This window comes from Bufo gargarizans, chromosome 3, assembly GCF_014858855.1.
Source record: "Bufo gargarizans isolate SCDJY-AF-19 chromosome 3, ASM1485885v1, whole genome shotgun sequence".
Classification (NCBI taxonomy): domain Eukaryota; kingdom Metazoa; phylum Chordata; class Amphibia; order Anura; family Bufonidae; genus Bufo; species Bufo gargarizans.
Window position 1 is genome coordinate 309877151 of NC_058082.1, and position 24829 is coordinate 309901979.

General features: G+C 46.9%; 1 protein-coding gene across 2 annotated transcripts in view; it reads right to left on the reverse strand.

The window, feature by feature from the left end:
- The window catches only part of IFNLR1 (interferon lambda receptor 1), a 99345-nt gene that overhangs the window by 39919 nt on the left and 34597 nt on the right, over window positions 1–24829 (reverse strand). The window contains exon 2 of one of the 2 annotated variants that reach the window (XM_044286135.1): window positions 12979–13113. The exons of the other annotated variant lie outside the window; for it this stretch is intronic. Coding sequence (XP_044142070.1) covers window positions 12979–13021 — 43 coding nt within the window. The 5' untranslated portion in view covers window positions 13022–13113. The remainder of the gene's footprint in view (window positions 1–12978; window positions 13114–24829) is intronic. 2 annotated transcript variants of the gene reach the window in all.

Genomic DNA, 24829 nt, shown 5'->3' on the forward strand with positions numbered 1-24829 from the left:
AGCCACCACTGCAACAGTCCATTGGCATATATTTAGGCCTAGCACACAGGCAGAGGAGAGAGGTCCCGTAACAGACAATCTGGCTTCATGTCAGCAGAGAATCAGTCTGCATGTCATAGCAGAGAATGAGGCTTCACGTCACCCACCACTGCAACAGTCCATTGGCATATATTTAGGCCTAGCACACAGGCAGAGCAGAGAGGTCCCGTAACAGACAATCTGGCTTCATGACAGCAGAGAATCAGTCTGCATGTCATAGCAGAGAATGAGGCTTCACGTCACCCACCACTGCAACAGTCCATTGGCATATATTTAGGCCTAGCACACAGGCAGAGCAGAGAGGTCCCGTAACAGACAATCTGGCTTCATGTCAGCAGAGAATCAGTCTGCATGTCATAGCAGAGAATCAGGCTTCACGTCAGCCACCACTGCAACAGTCCATTGGCATATATTTAGGCCTAGCACACAGGCAGAGGAGAGAGGTCCCGTAACAGACAATCTGGCTTCATGTCAGCAGAGAATCAGTCTGCATGTCATAGCAGAGAATGAGGCTTCACGTCACCCACCACTGCAACAGTCCATTGGCATATATTTAGGCCTAGCACACAGGCAGAGCAGAGAGGTCCCGTAACAGACAATCTGGCTTCATGACAGCAGAGAATCAGTCTGCATGTCATAGCAGAGAATGAGGCTTCACGTCAGCCACCACTGCAACAGTCCATTGGCATATATTTAGGCCTAGCACACAGGCAGAGCAGAGAGGTCCCGTAACAGACAATCTGGCTTCATGTCAGCAGAGAATTAGTCTGCATGTCATAGCAGAGAATCAGGCTTCACGTCAGCCACCACTGCAACAGTCCATTGTCATAAATTTAGGCCCAGCACCCAGGCAGAGGAGAGAGGTCCCGTAACAGACAATCTGGCTTCATGTCAGCAGAGAATTAGTCTGCATGTCATAGCAGAGAATCAGGCTTCATGTCAGCCACCACTGCAACAGTCCATTGGCATATATTTAGGCCTAGCACACAGGCAGAGGAGAGGTTCATTCAACTTTGGGTAGCATCGCAATATAATGGTAAAATGAAAATAAAAATAGGATTGAATGAGGAAGTGCCCTGGAGTCCAATAATATATGGTTATGGGGAGGTAGTTAATGTCTAATCTGGACAAGGGACGGACAGGTCCTGTGGGATCCATGCCTGGTTCATTTTTATGAACGTCAGCTTGTCCACATTGGCTGTAGACAGGCGGCTGCGTTTGTCTGTAATGACGCCCCCTGCCGTGCTGAATACACGTTCAGACAAAACGCTGGCTGCCGGGCAGGCCAGCACCTCCAAGGCATAAAAGGCTAGCTCTGGCCACGTGGACAATTTAGAGACCCAGAAGTTGAATGGGGCCGAACCATCAGTCAGTACGTGGAGGGGTGTGCACACGTACTGTTCCACCATGTTAGTGAAATGTTGCCTCCTGCTAACACGTTGCGTATCAGGTGGTGGTGCAGTTAGCTGTGGCGTGTTGACAAAAGTTTTCCACATCTCTGCCATGCTAACCCTGCCCTCAGAGGAGCTGGCCGTGACACAGCTGCCTTGGCGACCTCTTGCTCCTCCTCTGCCTTGGCCTTGGGCTTCCACTTGTTCCCCTGTGACATTTGGGAATGCTCTCAGTAGCGCGTCTACCAACGTGCGCTTGTACTCGCGCATCTTCCTATCACGCTCCAGTGCAGGAAGTAAGGTGGGCACATTGTCTTTGTAGCGTGGATCCAGCAGGGTGGCAACCCAGTAGTCCGCACAGGTTAAAATGTGGGCAACTCTGCTGTCGTTGCGCAGGCACTGCAGCATGTAGTCGCTCATGTGTGCCAGGCTGCCCAGGGATAAGGACAAGCTGTCCTCTGTGGGAGGCGTATCGTCATCGTCCTGCCTTTCCCCCCAGCCACGCACCAGTGATGGACCCGAGCTGCGTTGGGTGCCACCCCGCTGTGACCATGCTTCATCCTCATCCTCCTCCACCTCCTCCTCATCCTCGTCCTCCTCGTCCTCCAGTAGTGGGCCCTGGCTGGCCACATTTGTACCTGGCCTCTGCTGTTGCCAAAAACCTCCCTCTGAGTCACTTCGAAGAGACTGGCCTGAAAGTGCTAAAAATGACCCCTCTTCCTCCTCCTCCTCCTCCTCCTCCTGGGCCACCTCCTCTTCCATCATCGCCCTAAGTGTTTTCTCAAGGAGACATAGAAGTGGTATTGTAACGCTGATAACGGTGTCATCGCCACTGGCCATGTTGGTGGAGTACTCGAAACAGCGCAACAGGGCACACAGGTCTCGCATGGAGGCCCAGTCATTGGTGGTGAAGTGGTGCTGTTCTGTAGTGCGACTGACCCGTGCGTGCTGCAGCTGAAACTCCACTATGGCCTGCTGCTGCTCGCACAGTCTGTCCAGCATGTGCAAGGTGGAGTTCCACCTGGTGGGCACGTCGCATATGAGGCGGTGAGCGGGAAGGCCGAAGTTACGCTGTAGCGCAGACAGGCGAGCAGCAGCAGGATGTGAACGCCGGAAGCGCGAACAGACGGCCCGCACTTTATGCAGCAGCTCTGACATGTCGGGGTAGTTGTGAATGAACTTCTGCACCACCAAATTCAGCACATGCGCCAAGCAAGGGATGTGCGTCAAATTGGCTAGTCCCAGAGCTGCAACGAGATTTCGCCCATTATCACACACCACCAGGCCGGGCTTGAGGCTCACCGGCAGCAACCACTCGTCGGTCTGTTGTTCTATACCCCGCCACAACTCCTGTGCGGTGTGGGGCCTGTCCCCCAAACATATGAGTTTCAGAATGGCCTGCTGACGTTTACCCCGGGCTGTGCTGAAGTTGGTGGTGAAGGTGTGTGGCTGACTGGATGAGCAGGTGGAAGAAGAGGAGGAGGAAGCCGAGAAGGAGGAGGTGGCAACAGGAGGCAAAGAATGTTGCCCTGCGATCCTTGGCGGCGGAAGGACGTGCGCCAAACAGCTCTCCGCCTGGGGCCCAGCTGCCACTACATTTACCCAGTGTGCAGTTAGGGAGATATAGCGTCCCTGGCCGTGCTTACTGGTCCACGTATCTGTGGTTAGGTGGACCTTGCCACAGATGGCGTTGCGCAGTGCACACTTGATTTTATCGGATACTTGGTTGTGCAGGGAAGGCACGGCTCTCTTGGAGAAGTAGTGCCGGCTGGGAACAACATACTGTGGGACAGCAAGCGACATGAGCTGTTTGAAGCTGTCTGTGTCCACCAGCCTAAATGACAGCATTTCATAGGCCAGTAGTTTAGAAATGCTGGCATTCAGGGCCAGGGATCGAGGGTGGCTAGGTGGGAATTTACGCTTTCTATCAAATGTTTGTGAGATGGAGAGCTGAACGCTGGCGTGTGACATGGTTGAGACGCTTGGTGACGGAGGTGGTGGTGGTGGTGTTGGTGGTACATCCCCTGTTTGCTGGGCGGCAGGTGCCAACGTTCCTCCAGAGGCGGAGGAAGAGGCCGAGGCGGCAGCAGCAGAATAGGCCGAGGCGGCAGCAGCAGAAGAGGTAGCAGGGGGAGCCTGAGTGACTTCCTTGGTTTTAAGGTGTTTACTCCACTGCAGTTCATGCTTTGCATGCAGGTGCCTGGTCATGCAGGTTGTGCTCAGGTTCAGAACGTTAATGCCTCGCTTCAGGCTCTGATGGCACAGCGTGCAAACCACTCGGGTCTTGTCGTCAGCACATTGTTTGAAGAAGTGCCATGCCAGGGAACTCCTTGAAGCTGCCTTTGGGGTGCTCGGTCCCAGATGGCGGCGGTCAGTAGCAGGCGGAGTCTCTTGGCGGCGGGTGTTCTGCTTTTGCCCACTGCTCCCTCTTTTGCTACGCTGTTGGCTCGGTCTCACCACTGCCTCTTCCTCCGAACTGTGAAAGTCAGTGGCACGACCTTCATTCCATGTGGGGTCTAGGACCTCATCGTCCCCTGCATCGTCTTCCACCCAGTCTTGATCCCTGACCTCCTGTTCAGTCTGCACACTGCAGAAAGACGCAGCAGTTGGCACCTGTGTTTCGTCATCATCAGAGACATGCTGAGGTGGTATTCCCATGTCCTCATCATCAGGAAACATAAGTGGTTGTGCGTCAGTGCATTCTATGTCTTTCACCGCTGGGGAAGGGCTAGGTGGATGCCCTTGGGAAACCCTGCCAGCGGAGTCTTCAAACAGCATAAGAGACTGCTGCATAACTTGAGGCTGAGACAGTTTCCCTGGTATGCATGGGGGTGATGTGACAGACTGATGGGGTTGGTTTTCAGGCGCCATCTGTGCGCTTTCTGCAGAAGACTGGGTGGGAGATAATGTGAACGTGCTGGATCCACTGTCGGCCACCCAATTGACTAATGCCTGTACCTGCTCAGGCCTTACCATCCTTAGAACGGCATTGGGCCCCACCATATATCGCTGTAAATTCTGGCGGCTACTGGGACCTGAGGTAGTTGGTACACTAGGACGTGTGGATGTGGCAGAACGGCCACGTCCTCTCCCAGCACCAGAGGGTCCACTAACACCACCACGACCATGTCCACGTCCGCGTCCCTTACTAGATGTTTTTCTCATTGTTATGGTTCACCACAACAACAAATATATTATTTGGCCCAATGTATTGTATTCAAATTCAGCGGGATATAAATTTGAGGCCTAGTATTTAGGCGCTGGGTGACCGGTATGGATTTAGTGACAGAATTAGACTTGGAAATGCACAGAAGCGTGTGTGTGAAGTTATTCTGAATGACCCTATGTGCACCTTCAATATGATCTACCCTTTTAGGGATAGATTTCAAATAGCTCTGATATAGCAGAAACGACTAAATTATGAAATTGCTAAATTGGGAATTGTATTTCAACCCAGAACAAAAAATGTGCTTTGACGGACACTAAATAACTTTCCCAGCCACAACAGGACAGCGGTAACGAGAGATTTAGCGGGATATAAATTTGAGGCCTAGTATTTAGGCGCTGGGTGACAGGTATGGGTTTAGTGACAGAATTAGATTTGGAAATGCACAGTAGCGGGTGTGTGAAGTTATTCTGAATGACCCCATGTGCACCTTGAATATTATATACCCTTTTAGGGATAGATTTCAAATAGCTCTGATATAGCAGAAACCACTAAATTATGAAATTGCTAAATTGGGAATTGTATTTCAACCCAGAACAAGAAATGTGCTTGAACGGACACTAAATAACTCGCCCAGCTACAGCACTAAGGACAGATTTAGCGGGATATAAATTTGAGGCCTAGTATTTAGGCGCTGGGTGACAGGTATGGGTTTAGTGCCAGAATTAGACTTGGAAATACACAGTAGCGGGTGTGTGTGAAGTTATTCTGAATGACCCAATGTGCACCTTGAATATTATATACCCTTTTAGGGATAGATTTCAAATAGCTCTGATATAGCAGAAACCACTAAATTATGAAATTGCTAAATTGGGAATTGTATTTCAACCCAGAACAAGAAATGTGCTTGAACGGACACTAAATAACTCGCCCAGCTACAGCACTAGGGACAGATTTAGCGGGATATAAATTTGAGGCCTAGTATTTAGGCGCTGGGTGACAGGTATGGGTTTAGTGACAGAATTAGACTTGGAAATACACAGTAGCGGGTGTGTGTGAAGTTATTCTGAATGACCCAATGTGCACCTTGAATATTATATACCCTTTTAGGGATAGATTTCAAATAGCTCTGATATAGCAGAAACCACTAAATTATGAAATTGCTAAATTGGGAATTGTATTTCAACCCAGAACAAGAAATGTGCTTGAACGGACACTAAATAACTCGCCCAGCTACAGCACTAAGGACAGATTTAGCGGGATATAAATTTGAGGCCTAGTATTTAGGCGCTGGGTGACAGGTATGGGTTTAGTGCCAGAATTAGACTTGGAAATACACAGTAGCGGGTGTGTGTGAAGTTATTCTGAATGACCCAATGTGCACCTTGAATATTATATACCCTTTTAGGGATAGATTTCAAATAGCTCTGATATAGCAGAAACCACTAAATTATGAAATTGCTAAATTGGGAATTGTATTTCAACCCAGAACAAGAAATGTGCTTGAACGGACACTAAATAACTCGCCCAGCTACAGCACTAGGGACAGATTTAGCTGGATATAAATTTGAGGCCTAGTATTTAGGCGCTGGGTGACAGGTATGGGTTTAGTGACAGAATTAGACTTGGAAATACACAGTAGCGGGTGTGTGTGAAGTTATTCTGAATGACCCAATGTGCACCTTGAATATTATATACCCTTTTAGGGATAGATTTCAAATAGCTCTGATATAGCAGAAACCACTAAATTATGAAATTGCTAAATTGGGAATTGTATTTCAACCCAGAACAAGAAATGTGCTTGAACGGACACTAAATAACTCGCCCAGCTACAGCACTAAGGACAGATTTAGCGGGATATAAATTTGAGGCCTAGTATTTAGGCGCTGGGTGACAGGTATGGGTTTAGTGCCAGAATTAGACTTGGAAATACACAGTAGCGGGTGTGTGTGAAGTTATTCTGAATGACCCAATGTGCACCTTGAATATTATATACCCTTTTAGGGATAGATTTCAAATAGCTCTGATATAGCAGAAACCACTAAATTATGAAATTGCTAAATTGGGAATTGTATTTCAACCCAGAACAAGAAATGTGCTTGAACGGACACTAAATAACTCGCCCAGCTACAGCACTAAGGACAGATTTAGCTGGATATAAATTTGAGGCCTAGTATTTAGGCGCTGGGTGACAGGTATGGGTTTAGTGCCAGAATTAGACTTGGAAATACACAGTAGCGGGTGTGTGTGAAGTTATTCTGAATGACCCAATGTGCACCTTGAATATTATATACCCTTTTAGGGATAGATTTCAAATAGCTCTGATATAGCAGAAACCACTAAATTATGAAATTGCTAAATTGGGAATTGTATTTCAACCCAGAACAAGAAATGTGCTTGAACGGACACTAAATAACTCGCCCAGCTACAGCACTAAGGACAGATTTAGCGGGATATAAATTTGAGGCCTAGTATTTAGGCGCTGGGTGACAGGTATGGGTTTAGTGCCAGAATTAGACTTGGAAATACACAGTAGCGGGTGTGTGTGAAGTTATTCTGAATGACCCAATGTGCACCTTGAATATTATATACCCTTTTAGGGATAGATTTCAAATAGCTCTGATATAGCAGAAACCACTAAATTATGAAATTGCTAAATTGGGAATTGTATTTCAACCCAGAACAAGAAATGTGCTTGAACGGACACTAAATAACTCGCCCAGCTACAGCACTAGGGACAGATTTAGCTGGATATAAATTTGAGGCCTAGTATTTAGGCGCTGGGTGACAGGTATGGGTTTAGTGCCAGATTTAGACTTGGAAATACACAGTAGCGGGTGTGTGTGAAGTTATTCTGAATGACCCAATGTGCACCTTGAATATTATATACCCTTTTAGGGATAGATTTCAAATAGCTCTGATATAGCAGAAACCACTAAATTATGAAATTGCTAAATTGGGAATTGTATTTCAACCCAGAACAAGAAATGTGCTTGAACGGACACTAAATAACTCGCCCAGCTACAGCACTAGGGACAGATTTAGCGGGATATAAATTTGAGGCCTAGTATTTAGGCGCTGGGTGACAGGTATGGGTTTAGTGACAGAATTAGACTTGGAAATACACAGTAGCGGGTGTGTGTGAAGTTATTCTGAATGACCCAATGTGCACCTTGAATATTATATACCCTTTTAGGGATAGATTTCAAATAGCTCTGATATAGCAGAAACCACTAAATTATGAAATTGCTAAATTGGGAATTGTATTTCAACCCAGAACAAGAAATGTGCTTGAACGGACACTAAATAACTCGCCCAGCTACAGCACTAAGGACAGATTTAGCGGGATATAAATTTGAGGCCTAGTATTTAGGCGCTGGGTGACCGGTATGGATTTAGTGACAGAATTAGACTGGGATATGGCCAAAAAATAAACAGACTATTGCTGGTTAAATGCACTTGGTGTGACAGCTTCACCCTGATGTAGGCTTTAGCCAAAAAACAACCACACCATTGAGGGTTAAATGCACTTGGTGACAGGCGCAGCTTGCCCCTGATTTAGTATATGGCCAAAAAATGAACAGACTATTGCTGGTTAAATGCACTTGGTGTGACAGCTTCACCCTGATGTAGGCTTTAGCCAAAAAACAACCACACCATTGAGGGTTAAATGCACTTGGTGACAGGCGCAGCTTGCCCCTGATTTTGTATATGGCCAAAAAATGAACAGACTATTGCTGGTTAAATGCACTTGGTGTGACAGCTTCACCCTGATGTAGGCTTTAGCCAAAAAACAACCACACCATTGAGGGTTAAATGCACTTGGTCGCAGCTTGTGCTGGCGCACCACAAGACACAAAATGGCCGCCGATCACCCCAGAAAAATGTGACTGACAAACGGTCTGGGCAGCCTAAAAACAGTGAGCAATTGAGGATCAGCAGCTCAATGATCCACAGCTGCAGATCGATCAGTTAATCAAGTCCTTTGGAGGAGTTAATCTGCCTAATCTCGCCCTACTGTCGCAGCCGCAACCTCTCCCTACGCTAATCAGAGCAGAGTGACGGGCGGCGCTATGTGACTCCAGCTTAAATAGAGGCTGGGTCACATGGTGCTCTGGCCAATCACAGCCATGCCAATAGTAGGCATGGCTGTGATGGCCTCTTGGGGCAAGTAGTATGACGCTTGTTGATTGGCTGCTTTGCAGCCTTTCAAAAAGCGCCAAGAAAGCGTCACAAAAGCGCGAAGAAAGCGACGAACACCGAACCCGAACCCGGACTTTTACGAAAATGTCCGGGTTCGGGTCCGTGTCACGGACACCCCAAAATTCGGTACGAACCCGAACTATACAGTTCGAGTTCGCTCATCCCTACTTTTGACATTTAAAAAAATAAAAAATAAATTGAAATAAATGTTAGGTTTTAATATTGACCACAAATGGGAACTATTTAGCCTTTGGCTACTGAATTGAATAATTTCTCAAACTATGTTTCGGGGAGTTCAGCAGTGTAAATCGACCACAGAAGAGTAGTTTGGTGGTGGTACTATTTTCTTCCATGTCTATCCTTTAACCCCTTCCCGACTAGTGCCGTGACAGTACAGCTCTGCGGGAAGTGACTTCCCAACCAGCGCTCTAGTACTACGGCGCGCTGATCGGGCGGGTGCAGGAGCTGCGCCCGCTTGATCAGCTGCAGGGGACTGGCTGTTCCCGTTAGCCGGACCCCTGCTGTATGTGCCGGCAGTGATGAAAACACTGATGCCGGCGCATTAACCCTTACTATGCCGCAGTCAGTGCTGACTGCAGGGTTTGTGGGGAGAGGGAGCTCCCTCCCCGTCCCCATCGGGTCCCCGCGCTGCTGTGACGGGGACCCGATGGCTGGGACAGCAGCCCGATGCCTTCCTTAGGCATCGTGGCTGCCATCCCTGTTAGCCCTCACAGGCAGGAAGGCTGTAAGTGTATTACACTGGTAATACACTTACAGCCAATGCATTACAATAAAAAAGTTAAAATAAAGTTTGCATAATAAAAAATAAAAAAAGTTTGAAGTAAAAAAAAGCGTTCTTTTCCCATAATTAAGTAATGAAAAAATTGTAAAAAAAAAAAGGAAAAAAAAAGAAAAGTATACATAGGTATTTCTGCATCCGTATCGACTGGCTCTATAAAAATGTCACATGATCCACCCTGTCAGTTGAATGCAGTAAAAAAACAAAAAACAAAACAATGCCAAAACCGCCATTTTTTTTTCACCTTCCCTAACAAAGTGTAATACCAAGCGATCAAAAAGGTGTATGTACCCCAAAATGGTACCAATCAAACAGTCATCTCATCCTGCAAAAAATGAGATCCTAACTCAGACAATCGTCCAATAAAAATTGCAGCACAAAAAAAGATTTAATTCTGTTCAAAAATGTATTTACTGTGTAAATCTTAACAAAAATAAAAATAATAGACAATATTGGGTATCGTCGCATTATATGCTGTAAAAAAAAAAAGCTTTTTTTCACCTTCCCTCACAATAAGTGTAATACCAAGCGATTAAAAAAGTCTTACGTACCCTAAAATGGTACCAATTAAAAGGTCATCTCATCCTGCAAAAAATAAGCCCCCAAATAAGACAATCACTAAAAAAGTAAAAACCAATGGTGCCAATAAACCAATCCATCAAAATCTGCACTGCAAAAGCCATATGGCGCTCCTTCCATTCTGAATCCTGCCATGTGCCCCCCCCCCCCCCAGCATTTTACCACCACATATGGGGTGTTGTTGTATTCAGGAGAAAATGAAAAATTTGGGGATAAAGCAACATTTTATTGGAAGAAACTTTTCTTTTTCACAGCCAAGTGTTTTAAAATTCCGTAAAACAAAAATTGCTTCTAAACTTTTAAGCCTTCTAAAGTCCCAAATTTTTTTAATTAGATTTACAAAATGATGCTAACATAAAGTAGACATATGGGGAATGATGACTGCTAACTATTTAATGAGGCATTACTATCTGTCTTAGGCCTCATGCACACGACCGTTGTGTACATCCGTGGCCGTTGTGCCGTTTTCCGTTTTTTTTCGCATTGACTTTCAATGGGTCCGTGGAAAAATCGGAAAATGCACCGTTTTGCAGCCGAGGCCGTGATCCGTGTATCCTGTCCGTCAAAAAAATATGACCTGTCCTATTTTTTTGACGGACAACGGTTCACGGACCCATTCAAGTCAATGGGTCCGTGAAAGAACACGGATGCACACAAGATTGGCATCCGTGTCCGTGATCCGTGGCCGTAGGTTGCTTTCATACAGACGGATCCGAAGATCCGTCTGCATAAAAGCTTTTTCTGATCTAAGTTTTCACTTCGCGAAAACTCATATCCGACAGTATATTCTAACAGAGAAGCGTTCCCATGGTGATGGGGACGCTTCTAGTTAGAATACACTAAAAACTTTGTACAAGACTGCCCCCTGCTGCCTGGCAGCACCCGATCTTTTACAGGGGGATATGATAGCACAATTAACCCCTTCAGGTGCGGCACCTAAAGGGGTTAATTGTACTATCATATTCCCCTGTAAGAGATAAGGGCTGCCAGGCAGCAGGGGGCAGACCCCCCCCTCCCCAGTTTGAATATCGTTGGTGGCACAGTGTGCGCCCCCTATCGGGCCCCCCCTTCCTCCCTCTAATGTTAGAAATCGTTGGTGGCACAGTGTGCGCCCACCATCGGCCCCCCTCCCTCTATAGCAGTAACAACATTGGTGGCAGTGTGCGGCCTCCCATTTCCCCCCCCCATCATTGGTGGCAGCGGAGTTCCGATCGGAGTCCCAGTTTAATCGCTGGGGCTCCGATCGGTAACCCTGGCAACCAGGAAGCTACTGCAGCCCTGGTTGCCATGGTTACTTAGCAATAGTACAACAATAGAAGATTCATACTTACCTGCTTGCTGCGATGTCTGTGAACGGCCTGGAGCTCCTCCTACTGGTAAGTGACAGTTCTTTAGCAATGCGCCGCACAGACCTTTCACTTACTAGTAGGTGGAGCTCCCGGCCGGACACAGACATCGCAGCAGCAAGCAGGTAACTATGAGTCTTCTACTATTGTACTATTGCTAAGTAACCATGGCAACCAGGACTGCAGTAGCGTCCTGGTTGCCATGGTTACCGATCGGAGCCCCAGCGATTAAACTGGGACTCCGATCGGAACTCCGCTGCCACCAATGATCGGGGGGGGGGGGATGGGAGGCCGCACACTGCCACCAATGTTGTTACTGCTATAGAGGGAGGGGGGGCCGATGGTGGGCGCACACTGTGCCACCAACAATTTATTACAATAGAGGGAGGGAGGGGGGGCGATGGTGGGCACACACTGTGCCACCAACGATTTATTACAATAGAGGGAGGGAGGGGGGGCAATGGTGGGCGCACACTGTGCCACCAACGATTTCTAACATTAGAGGGAGGAAGGGGGGGCCCGATGGGGGGCGCACACTGTGCCACCAACGATATTCAAACTGGGGAGGGAGGGGGTCTGCCCCCTGCTGCTTGGCAGCCCTGATCTCTTACAGGGGAATATGATAGTACAATTAACCCCTTTAGGTGCCGCACCTGAAGGGGTTAATTGTGCTATCATATCCCCCTGTAAGAGATCGGATGCTGCCAGGCAGCAGGGGGCAGTCTTGTACAAAGTTTGTAGTGTATTCTAACTAGAAGCGTCCCCATCACCATGGGAACGCCTCTGTGTTAGAATATACTGTCGGCTCTGAGTTTCACGAAGTAGCTCATATCCGACAGTATATTCTAACATAGAGGCGTTCCCATGGTGATGGGGACGCTTCAAGTTAAAATATACCATCGGATTGGAGAAAACTCCAATCCGGTGGTATAAAAGAACTCCAGACTTTACATTGAAAGTCAATGGGGACGGATCCATTTGAAATGGCACCATATTGTGTCAACATCAAACGGATCCGTCCCCATTGACTTGCATTGTAATTCAGGACGGATCCGTTTGGCTCCGCACGGCCAGGCGGACACCAAAACGACTTTTTTTTTATGTCCGTGGATCCTCCAAAAATCAAGGAAGACCCACGGACGAAAAAACGGTCACGGATCACGGACCCCGTTTTTGCGGACCGTAAAAAAAAACTGTCGTGTGCATGAGGCCTTAAAAGTAGAGAAAATCAAATTTTGAAAATTGTGAATTTTTCCAACTTTTTGGCAAATTTGGGATTCTTTTTTATAAATAAAGGAAAAATATATTGACTCAAATTTACCACTGTAGTAAGAAGACCGGCACTTCGCAGGATTTTCAATCGGGAATGCAATTTATTGGTCACATATTATTCCATAGTGACGCGTTTCAGCACTAATGTGCTTTCATCAGACTACAAACAAACAGCTCACTTACCAACTTTAAATAGACAAATGAAATACAGGGGAAATGACATCATCAGTAAAGCTCCTCCCCCTCATTGACGAAAGTAGCCATATCATCGAAATTTTGTAATGGGATATAATCAGATACATAAAGTAATCAATCCCGCTGGAGAAAAAAGGAAAAATACATTTGTAAACTTTATATGAGCAGGATACCTAATAGGAAGCAAGACACATTGTATTCACGATGGAGGCCCCTAGGCTCCATCGTTTGTAAACGATGGATCCAGTAGCCCTCTCTTTTTAGTAACAGTTTATTTCTATCGTCTATAGTCATGTCATCTAGTCTTTTTTGACACATGTCTTTATTACTGACAATGTGTTTCACTCATGAAAACGCATTGTCAGTAATAAAGACATGTGTAAAAAAAGACTAGATGACATGAGTCATAAATTTAGAGAGAGAGGCTACCCCCTTTGAGTTATTGAGGATACAGCGAGACAAAGTTGAGAACACACAGGTGGATAGAAATAAGAAAGAGACAAGGATTCCTCTAGTGATTAAGTATCACCCATGGTCCCAACGTTTGAGGACCATTGTTAATCAACATGCGCATATTTTATTTAAGTCTTACCCACAGATTGGTAAGTTTCAGAGACCACCACATGATATGTTATAAACGTGCAGACAATATTAGAGATAAAATAGTTTGGGCTGATGTGGGAAGTAATAAAATAGAGAGAGGACAGAGTACCTTGTCTGTTCCTAGACAGGGCATGTTTCCCTGTCTTAACTGTGTGAATTGTTCGAGTGTTATCAAGGGTCCATGTTTTCGCATCCCCATTCAGGTGAAAGAATTTCGATAAGGGGTACATTCACATGTGATAGTAGATTTGTGATTTACATTCTTAAGTGTCCATGTGGATTATTATATGTGGGGGAAACCTCTATGAGAATGAAGGACAGATTAAGTAAGCACAAATCTACCATCAGAAAAGGAAATTTATTGCTTCCAATACCCTTTCATTTTCACGAAAAAAAACACAATATTTCACAGTTAAGGTATCAGATTATTGAGGGAGTGTCGTTACCCCGTCGTTGGGGCGGTAGAAATAAACTGTTACTAAAAAGAGAGGCCTACTGGATCCATCGTTTACAAACGATGGAGCCCAGGGGCCTCAATCGTGAATACAATGTGTCTTGCTTCCTATGAGGTATCCTGCTCATATAAAGTTTATAAATGTATTTTTTCCTTTTTTCTCCAGTGGGATTGATTACTTTATGTATCGGATTATATCCCATTACAAAATTTTGAAAATGTCGATGATATGGCTACTTTCGTCAATGAGGGGGAGGAGCTTTACTGATGATGTCATTTCCCCTGTATTTAATTTGTCTATTTAAAGTTTGTAAGTGAGATGTTTATTTGTAGTCTGATGAAAGCACATTAGTGCTGAAACGCGTCACTATGGAATAATAATCGCATTCCTGATTGAAAATCCTGCGAAGTGCCGGTCTTCTTACTACATTGTTTGATTGGACGCCATTCCACTGACACGTGCACCGCGAACTTTGAAAAGGTAGTGCCGACCTGTTATCTACTGAAATCAAATTTACCACTGTCGTGAAGTACAATGTGTCACGAGGACAGTCTCAGAATGTTCCAAAATTATTACCACATAAAGTAAGACATGTCAGATTTGCAAAAAGTGGCCTGGGCAGGAAGGTGAAAACTGGCCCGGGGTAGAAAGGGTTAAAGGGGTTATCCCAAGACTGATGTAAAAAATGAAAACCAGACATCATACGGTATAGTACATGACAATCTTTCTAACAAAGCTAGAACTAGCCCTGTCACCCCATTTATTGCTGCAATTGCTTTGCTAGATGTATTTAAAGTTGGCAGCTCACGAGCAGTGTCCTTTCTGCTACAGCTCACGAGCAGTGTCCTTTCTGCTACAGCTCACGAGCAGTGTCCTTTCTGCTACAGCTCACGAGCAGTGTCCTTTCTGCTACAGTTCACGAGCAGTGTCCTTTCTGCTACAGCTCACGAGCAGTGTCCTTTCTGCTACAGCTCACGAGCAGTGTCCTTTCTGCTACAGCTCACGAGCAGTGTCCTTTCTGCTACTGCTCACGAGCAGTGTCCTTTCTGCTACTGCTCACGAGCAGTGTCCTTTCTGCTACTGCTCACGAGCAGTGTCCTTTCTGCTACTGCTCACGAGCAGTGTCCTTTCTGCTACTTCTCACAAGCAGTGTCCTTTCTGCTACAGCTCACGAGCAGTGTCCTTTCTGCTACAGCTCACGAGCAGTGTCCTTTCTGCTACTGCTCACGAGCAGTGTCCTCTCTGCTACAGCTCACGAGCAGTGTCCTTTCTGCTACTGCTCACGAGCAGTGTCCTTTCTGCTACTGCTCACGAGCAGTGTCCTTTCTGCTACAGCTCACGAGCAGTGTCCTTTCTGCTACAGCTCACGAGCAGTGTCCTTTCTGCTACAGCTCACGAACAGTGTCCTTTCTGCTACTGCTCACGAGCAGTGTCCTTTCTGCTACTGCTCATGAGCAGTGTCCTTTCTGCTACTGCTCAGGAGTAGGGATGAGCGAACCCGAACTGTATAGTTCGGGTTCGTACCGAATTTTGGGCTGTCCGTGACACGGACCCGAACCCGGACATTTTCGTAAAAGTCCGGGTTCGGGTTCGGTGTTCGTCGCTTTCTTGGCGCTTTTTGAAAGGCTGCAAAGCAGCCAATCAACAAGCGTCATACTACTTGCCCCAAGAGGCTGTCACAGCCTTGCCTACTATTGGCATGGCTGTGATTGGCCAGTGCAGCATGTGACCCAGCCTCTATTTAAGCTGGAGTCACATAACGCCGCCCGTCACTCTGCTCTGATCAGCATAGGGAGAGGTTGCAGCTGCGACGTTAGGGCGAGATTAGGCAGTGATTAACTCCTCCAAAAGACTTCATTCAGAGATCGATCTGCAGCTGTGGATGATTGAACTGCTGCTATTGAATTGCTCACTGTTTTTAGGCTGCCCAGAGCGTTTTTCAGTCACTTTTTTTCTGGGGTGATCGGCGGCCATTTTGTGTCTTGTGGTGCGCCAGCACAAGCTGCCAACAAGTGCATTTAACTCTCAGTAGTGTGGTTGTTTTTTGGCTAAATCCTACATCAGGGTCAAGCTGTCACACCAAGTGCATTTAACCATCAATAGTCTGGTTATTTTTTGGCCATATACTACATCAGGGGCAAGCTGAGCCTGTCACCAAGTGCATTTAACCCTCAATAGTGAGGTTGTTTTTTGGCTAAATCCTACATCAGGGTCAAGCTGTCACACCAAGTGCATTTAACCATCAATAGTCTGGTTATTTTTTGGCCATATACTACATCAGGGGCAAGCTGAGCCTGTCACCAAGTGCATTTAACCCTCAATAGTGAGGTTGTTTTTTGGCTAAATCCTACATCAGGGTCAAGCTGTCACACCAAGTGCATTTAACCATCAATAGTCTGGTTATTTTTTGGCCATATACTACATCAGGGGCAACCTGAGCCTGTCACCAAGTGCATTTAACCCTCAATAGTGCGGTTGTTTTTTGGCTAAATCCTACATCAGGGTCAAGCTGTCACACCAAGTGCATTTAACCATCAATAGTCTGGTTATTTTTTGGCTATATACTACATCAGGGGCAAGCTGAGCCTGTCACCAAGTGCATTTAATCCTCAATAGTGCGGTTGTTTTTTGGCTAAATCCTACATCAGGGTCAAGCTGTCACACCAAGTGCATTTAACCATCAATAGTCTGGTTATTTTTTGGCCATATACTATATCAGGGGCAAGATGAGCCTGTCACCAAGTGCATTTAACCCTCAATAATGTGGTTGGTCAAGCTGTCACACCAAGTGCATTTAACCATCAATAGTGTGGTTATTTTTTGGCCATATCCCAGTCTAATTCTGTCCGTAAACGTATACCTGTCACCCAGCGCCTAAATAATAGGCCTCAAATTTGTAGTCTGCTAAATCTGTGGTTATTGCTGTGGCTGGGCGAGTTATTTAGTGTCCGTCAAAGCACAGTTTTTGTTCTGGGTTGAAATACAATTCCCAATTTAGCAATTCTCTAAATTAGTGGTTTCTGCTGTATCAGGCCTACTTTAAATTTATCCCTAAAAGGGTATATTAGATTCGAGGTGCAGATAGGGTCATTCCCAATAACTTCACACACACGCTACTGTGCATATCCCAGTCTAATTCTGTCTGTAAACGTATACCTGTCACCCAGCACCTAAATAATAGGCCTCAAATTTATAGTCATCCAAATCTGTGGTTACTGCTGTGCCCGTATTAGTGTAATACGGTACCTAAATAGATAGACAGATAGTGTTAGGTGTCTTTAAAAAAAGGCCTGAATTTGAATTCAATACATTGGGCCAAATAATATTTTTGTTGTTGTGGTGAACGATAACAATGAGGAAAACATCTAGTAAAGGACGCGGACGCGGACATGGTCGTAGTGGTGTTAGTGGACCCTCTGGTGCTGGGAGAGGACTTGGCTGTTCTGCCACAGCCACACGTCCTAGTGTACCAACTACCTCAGGTCCCAGTAGTCGCCATAATTTACAGCGATATTTGGTGGGGCCCAATGCCGTTCTAAGAATGGTAAGGCCTGAGCAGGTACAGGCATTAGTCAATTGGGTGGCCGACAGTGGATCCAGCACGTTCACATTATCTCCCACCCAGTCTTCTGCAGAAAGCACACAGATGGCGCCTGAAAACCAAGCCCATCAGTCTGTCACATCATCCCCATGCATACCAGGGAAACTGTCTGAGCCTCAAGTTATGCAGCAGTCTCTTATGCTGTTTGAAGACTCCGCTGGCAGGGTTTCCCAAGGGCATCCACCTAACCCTTCCCCAGCGGTGGAAGACATAGAATGCACTGATGCACAACCACTTATGTTTCCTGATGATGAGGACATGGGAATACCACCTCAGCATGTCTCTGATGATGACGAAACACAGGTCCCAACTGCTGCGTCTTTCTGCAGTGTGCAGACTGAACAGGAGGTCAGGGATCAAGACTGGGTGGAAGACGATGCAGGGGACGATGAGGTCCTAGACCCCACATGGAATGAAGGTCGTGCCACTGACTTTCACAGTTCGGAGGAAGAGGCAGTGGTGAGACCGAGCCAACAGCGTAGCAAAAGAGGGAGCAGTGGGCAAAAGCAGAGCACCCGCCGCCAAGAGACTCCGTCTGCTACTGACCGCCGCCATCTGGGACCGAGCACCCCAAAGGCAGCTTCAAGGAGTTCCCTGGCATGGCACTTCTTCAAACAATGTGCTGACGACAAGACCCTAGTGGTTTGCACGCTGTGCCATCAGAGCCTGAAGCGAGGCATTAACGTTCTGAACCTGAGCACAACCTGCATGACCAGGCACCTGCATGCAAAGCATGAACTGCAGTGGAGTAAACACCTTAAAAACAAGGAAGTGACTCAGGCTCCCCCCAGCTACCTCTTCTGCTGCTGCCGCCTCGGCATCTTCTGATGCTGCCGCCTCGGCCTCTTCTGCTGCTGCCACTTCGGCCTCTTCCTCCGCCTCTGGAGGAACGTTGGCACCTGCTGCCCAGCAAACAGGGGATGTACCACCAACACCACCACCTCCGTCACCAAGCATCTCAACCATGTCACACGGCAGCGTTCAGCTCTCCATCTCACAAACATTTGAGAGAAAGCGTAAATTCCCACCTAGCCACCCTCGATCCCTGGCCCTGAATGCCAGCATTTCTAAACTACTGGCCTATGAAATGCTGTCATTTAGGCTGGTGGACACAGACAGCTTCAAACAGCTCATGTCGCTTGCTGTCCCACAGTATGTTGTTCCCAGCCGGCACTACTTCTGAGCACTACTTCCAAGAGAGCCGTGCCTTCCCTGCACAACCAAGTATCCAATAAAATCAAGTGTGCACTGCGCAACTCAATCTGTGGCAAGGTCCACCTAACCACAGATATGTGGACCAGTAAGCACGGCCAGGGACGCTATATCTCCCTAACTGCACACTGGGTAAATGTAGTGGCAGCTGGGCCCCAGGCGGAGAGCTGTTTGGCGCACGTCCTTCCGCCGCCAAGGATCGCAGGGCAACATTCTTTGCCTCCTGTTGCCACCTCCTCCTACTCAGCTTCCTCCTCCTCTTCTTCCACCTGCTCATCCAGTAAGCCACACACCTTCACCAGCAACTTCAGCACAGCCCGGGGTAAACGTCAGCAGGCCATTCTGAAACTCATATGTTTGGGGGACAGGCCCCACACCGCACAGGAGTTGTGGCGGGGTATAGAACAACAGACCGACGAGTGGTTGCTGCCAGTGAGCCTCAAGCCCGGCCTGGTGGTGTGCGATAATGGGCGAAATCTCGTTGCAGCTCTGGGACTAGCCGGTTTGACGCACATCCCTTGCTTGGTGCATGTGCTGAATTTGGTGGTGCAGAAGTTCATTCACAACTACCCCGACATGTCAGAGCTGCTGCATAAAGTGCGGGCCGTCTGTTCGCGCTTTCGGCGTTCACATCCTGCCGCTGCTCGCCTGTCTGCGCTACAGCGTAACTTCGGCCTTCCCGCTCACCGCCTCAAATGCGACGTGCCCACCAGGTGGAACTCCACCTTGCACATGCTGGACAGACTGTGCGAGCAGCAGCAGGCCATAGTGGAGTTTCAGCTGCAGCACGCACGGGTCAGTCGCACTGCGGAACAGCACCACTTCACCACCAATGACTGGGCCTCCATGCGAGACCTGTGTGCCCTGTTGCGCTGTTTCGAGTACTCCACCAACATGGCCAGTGGCGATGACGCCGTTATCAGCGTTACAATACCACTTCTATGTCTCCTTGAGAAAACACTTAGGGCGATGATGGAAGAGGAGGTGGCCCAGGAGGAGGAGGAGGAGGAGGAGGAAGAGGGGTCATTTTTAGCACTTTCAGGCCAGTCTCTTCGAAGTGACTCAGAGGGAGGTTTTTTTGCAACAGCAGAGGCCAGGTACAAATGTGGCCAGCCAGGGCCCACTACTGGAGGACGAGGAGGATGAGGATGAGCCAATGTGGACAAGCTGACGTTCATAAAAATGAACCAGGCATGGATCCCACAGGACCTGTCCATCCCTTGTGCAGATTAGACATTAACTACCTCCCCTTAACCATATATTATTGTACTCCAGGGCACTTCCTCATTCAATCCTCTTTTTATTTTCATTTTACCATTATATTGCGGGGCAACCCAAAGTTGAATGAACCTCTCCTCTGTCTGGGTGCCGGGGCCTAAAAATATCTGACAGTGGCCTGTTCCAGTGTTGGGTGACATGAAGCCTGATTCTCTGCTATGACATGAAGTCTGAATCTCTGCTATGGGACCTCTCTCCTCTGTCTGGGTGCTGGGGCCTAAAAATATCTGACAATGGCCTGTTCCAGTGGTGGGTGACATGAAGCCTGATTCTCTGCTATGACATGCAGACTGATTCTCTGCTGACATGAAGCCAGATTCTCTGTTAAGGGACCTCTCTCCTCTGCCTGGGTGCCTGGGTCTAAATATATGACAATGGACTGTTACAGTGGTGGCTGACGTGAAGCCTGACTCTCTGCTATGACATGCAGACTGATTCTCTGCTGACATGAAGCCAGATTCTCTGTTACGGGACCTCTCTCCTCTGCCTGGGTGCCTGGGCCTAAATATATGACAATGGACTGTTACAGTGGTGGCTGACGTGAAGCCTGATTCTCTGCTATGACATGCAGACTGATTCTCTGCTGACATGAAGCCAGATTCTCTGTTAAGGGACCTCTCTCCTCTGCCTGGGTGCCTGGGTCTAAATATATGACAATGGACTGTTACAGTGGTGGCTGACGTGAAGCCTGACTCTCTGCTATGACATGCAGACTGATTCTCTGCTGACATGAAGCCAGATTCTCTGTTACGGGACCTCTCTCCTCTACCTGGGTGCCTGGGCCTAAATATATGACAATGGACTGTTACAGTGGTGGCTGACGTGAAGCCTGATTCTCTGCTATGACATGCAGACTGATTCTCTGCTGACATGAAGCCAGATTCTCTGTTACGGGACCTCTCTCCTCTGCCTGGGTGCCTGGGCCTAAATATATGACAATGGACTGTTACAGTGGTGGCTGACGTGAAGCCTGATTCTCTGCTATGACATGCAGACTGATTCTCTGCTGACATGAAGCCAGATTCTCTGTTAAGGGACCTCTCTCCTCTGCCTGGGACTAAATATCTGACAATGGACTGTTACAGTGGTGGGTGACGTGAAGCCAGATTCTCTGCTATGGGACCTCTCTCCAATTGATATTGGTTAATTTTTATTTATTTTATTTTTATTTTTATTCATTTCCCTATCCACATTTGTTTGCAGGGGATTTACCTACATGTTGCTGCCTTTTGCAGCCCTCTAGCTCTTTCCTGGGCTGTTTTACCTTTTAAGTGCCGAAAAGTTTGGGTCCCCATTGACTTCAATGGGGTTCGGGACGAAGTTCGGATCGGGTTCGGATCCCAAACCCGAACATTTCTGGGAAGTTCGGCCAAACTTCTCGAACCCGAACATCCAGGTGTTCTCTCAACTCTACTCACGAGCAGTGTCCTTTATGCTGCAGCTCACGAGCAGTGTCCTTTCTGCTACTGCTCACGAGCAGTGTCCTTTCTGCTACAGCTCACGAGCAGTGTCCTTTCCGCTACAGCTCACGAGCAGTGTCCTTTCCGCTGCAGCTCACGAGCAGTGTCCTTTCCGCTACTGCTCACGAGCAGTGTCCTTTCCGCTGCAGCTCACGAGCAGTGTCCTTTCTGCTGCAGCTCACGAGCAGTGTCCTTTCTGCTGCAGCTCACGAGCAGTGTCCTTTCTGCTGCAGCTCACGAGCAGTGTCCTTTCTGCTGCAGCTCACGAGCAGTGTCCTTTCTGCTGCAGCTCAGGAGGTGTGCCCTTTCTGCTGCAGCTCAGGAGGTGTGCCCTTTCTGCTGCAGCTCAGGAGGTGTGCCCTTTTTGCTGCAGCTCTGGAGGTGTGCCCTTTCTGCTGCAGCTCTGGAGGTGTGCCCTTTCTGCTGCAGCTCTGGAGGTGTGCCCTTTCTGCTGCAGCTCTGGAGGTGTGCCCTTTCTGCTGCAGCTCTGGAGGTGTGCCCAGATGCATTTTATTGACTGACTGAGTGACTATGCTAAATTTTTAACTATGTACATGCAATCACAAAAAAATTCTGATCTAGGTGCTGTTTTGTAGAATATTGCAGAACTGTAGAATATTTTTCGTAGGGCAACCCCTTTAAGGGAAAGGGGAACAGGTGGGGCAATATGTGAGAAAGAGGTCATGGAGGTAATTTAAGAGGTGGAGGAGGACAAGGGATACAATTTATGAGGGAGAGGGGTAAATGTGACAGTCTCCTAGACAGAGTGTGTCATAGGGGGCAATCTGAAAAATGGAGACAGTCATAGGGTAGACATTGGATGCAGTTTATGAGGCATAGAGGGCATAAGTGGAATGTTGGATCTCCATACAAACCAACAATTTATGCTCATAGTCATTGCCCCTTTCTGTTAAGTGGCTAAAACACTTAATAAATGTGGTGTAAAGCAGACATTTTTTTTCATAATTGTGGTGCATTTTCATAACTAAATCTTTCCCAATAAGTCTAAAGTAATTGAGGCTACTGTTCTTATGACACAAGTGAACTGCTTGTGTTGTCAACGAGCCTAGCTGACTAAATGGCACACTATTGCACACATTCATGCTAATCAGTGTGCCCTGTATATATGGCCTTATCAGAAGTACAGGAGGCTATAGTTACCTTACTACATTATGTCATAATGACCATTGCTCTATAAAAACCAGGGATCAGGCGGCATCTGCTCAGGCAAGGATATAGAGGTGCAAAGAGCACAGGATTGAAAATACTTCACAATGAGGACATTTCCTGCTAAAAGCTTTCAATGTCTATGAGATCAACAGTCGGAATTTGGAATATTGGTAACAGAAAGCTTCAAGTACTAGATATCATGAAAACATCCCAGTGTCTAAGGTAAAAGTTGTCTGGGGCAAAAACAAAAGGGGCATCCGGAAAAGAGATTTTAAGGGGGCACCTGAGATTGTGGCTTGTTCTTTGAGGTTATGGGGTCAATAACAAAAAACAGAAATGTGGAGGAATATCTGCCTCCATTATACCACCAGTTATAAGCTTTTTACAGTATAGATGGAAATTTGTAATATGGTGAGTTATTACAGTATACATTATGGGGGGAATTTATTCAGACAAGGCATTTCATATACAAGTCTTAAGTTCATTGGAAGATAAGAAGATACGCTAAATTTATTAAGAGGCACAGGCCTCTTTAGAACTTTCCCACATCTTTTGGCAGTCTGCTATAATTTACATCAGTTTCTAGCATAAATTAGAGTAAATCTGTTGGGCTGTGGGTGACCATGTTCCCCTGGTTAAAAATCAAAATCCAACTAAAAATTGCACTTAAACAGGAATTTGTGTCTTTTGTACACCTGAAAATTTCCATACAGAGCCCGATCTATGGACCAAAGGAGATGAACTGGGATGCAGATCTTATGGAAGTTGTATACGTATGTAATCCTATAACTTCCTATTGAATAGAACATGTCTGCAACAAGACCTGAAAAGCAGCTTGTGCATTACCAGTGGCCTCTAAAATGTGTATCATGCCTCTAAAAGTAGCTTCCATTTGCATTGCATTTCAATGGCCTAGTCCTGCTCTTCTGGGGTTCGCCAATTGCTTATGTCATGTAATGAACCTGATAACGGGCCTAATCCTGTGACATAGGGAGCAGTGTTTTCTTTTCAGCAGCAGAGATGACCACAGTTGCAGTTCGATCCATGGAGAAAAGGCCTGCAAGATACTAGATCATTGTTAGACTAACTGGGATCTTCTGGATGTTGTATATGTAACTCTATAACTTACTAATGAATAGCTGTCAATACGTAATCAGTTGTATTACCCATGAATGACTGGGCGATTTTCCATTTTCGTTTTTTACTCCCTGCCTTCCCAAAGCCATAACATAATAGGTTAATATCTTTGATCTAGGATTCTAAGAATGATCACCTTTTCTGGTGTCAAGAAGAAATTTTTCCTTGTGGCACAAATTGGCTGTATGTACCCAGGTTGTTTGCTTTCTTCTGGATCAAAAACTTAAGGACTTATGCAGTGGCTTGCCTTAAAATAAATTGTGCCCCCTCACGGTGATTATGCCCACACTGTGCCCCCTCACAGTATTTATGCCCTCATTGTACAACCTTCACAGTAGTTATGCCCACATTGTGCCCCCTTAAAGTACTTATCCCTTCATTGTGCCCCCTTCACAGTAGTAATGCCTACTGTTCCCTCTTCATAGTAGTAATGCCCACTCTGTGGCCCATAACAGTTATGCCCCTTCACAGGAGTAATGCCTTCTCTGCCTCCTTCCCAGTAGCAATGCCCTCTGTGCCCCCTTCCCAGTAGCAATGCCCTCTGTGACCTCTTCACAGTAGTAATGCCCTCTGTGCCCTCTTCACAGTAGTAAAGCCCTCTGTGCCCCCTTCACAGTAGTAAAGCCCTCTGTGCCCCCTTCACAGTAGTAAAGCCCTCTGTGCCCCCTTCACAGTAGTAAAGCCCTCTGTGCCCCCTTCACAGTAGTAAAGCCCTCTGTGCCCCCTTCACAGTAGTAAAGCCCTCTGTGCCCCCTTCACAGTAGTAAAGCCCTCTGTGCCTCCTTCACAGTAGTAATGCTCTCTGTGCCTCCTTCACAGTAGTAATGCCCTCTGTGCCTCCTTCATAGTAGTAAAGCCCTCTGTGCCCCCTTCCCAGTAGTAAAGCCCTCTTTGCCCCCTTCACAGTAGTAATGCCCATTATA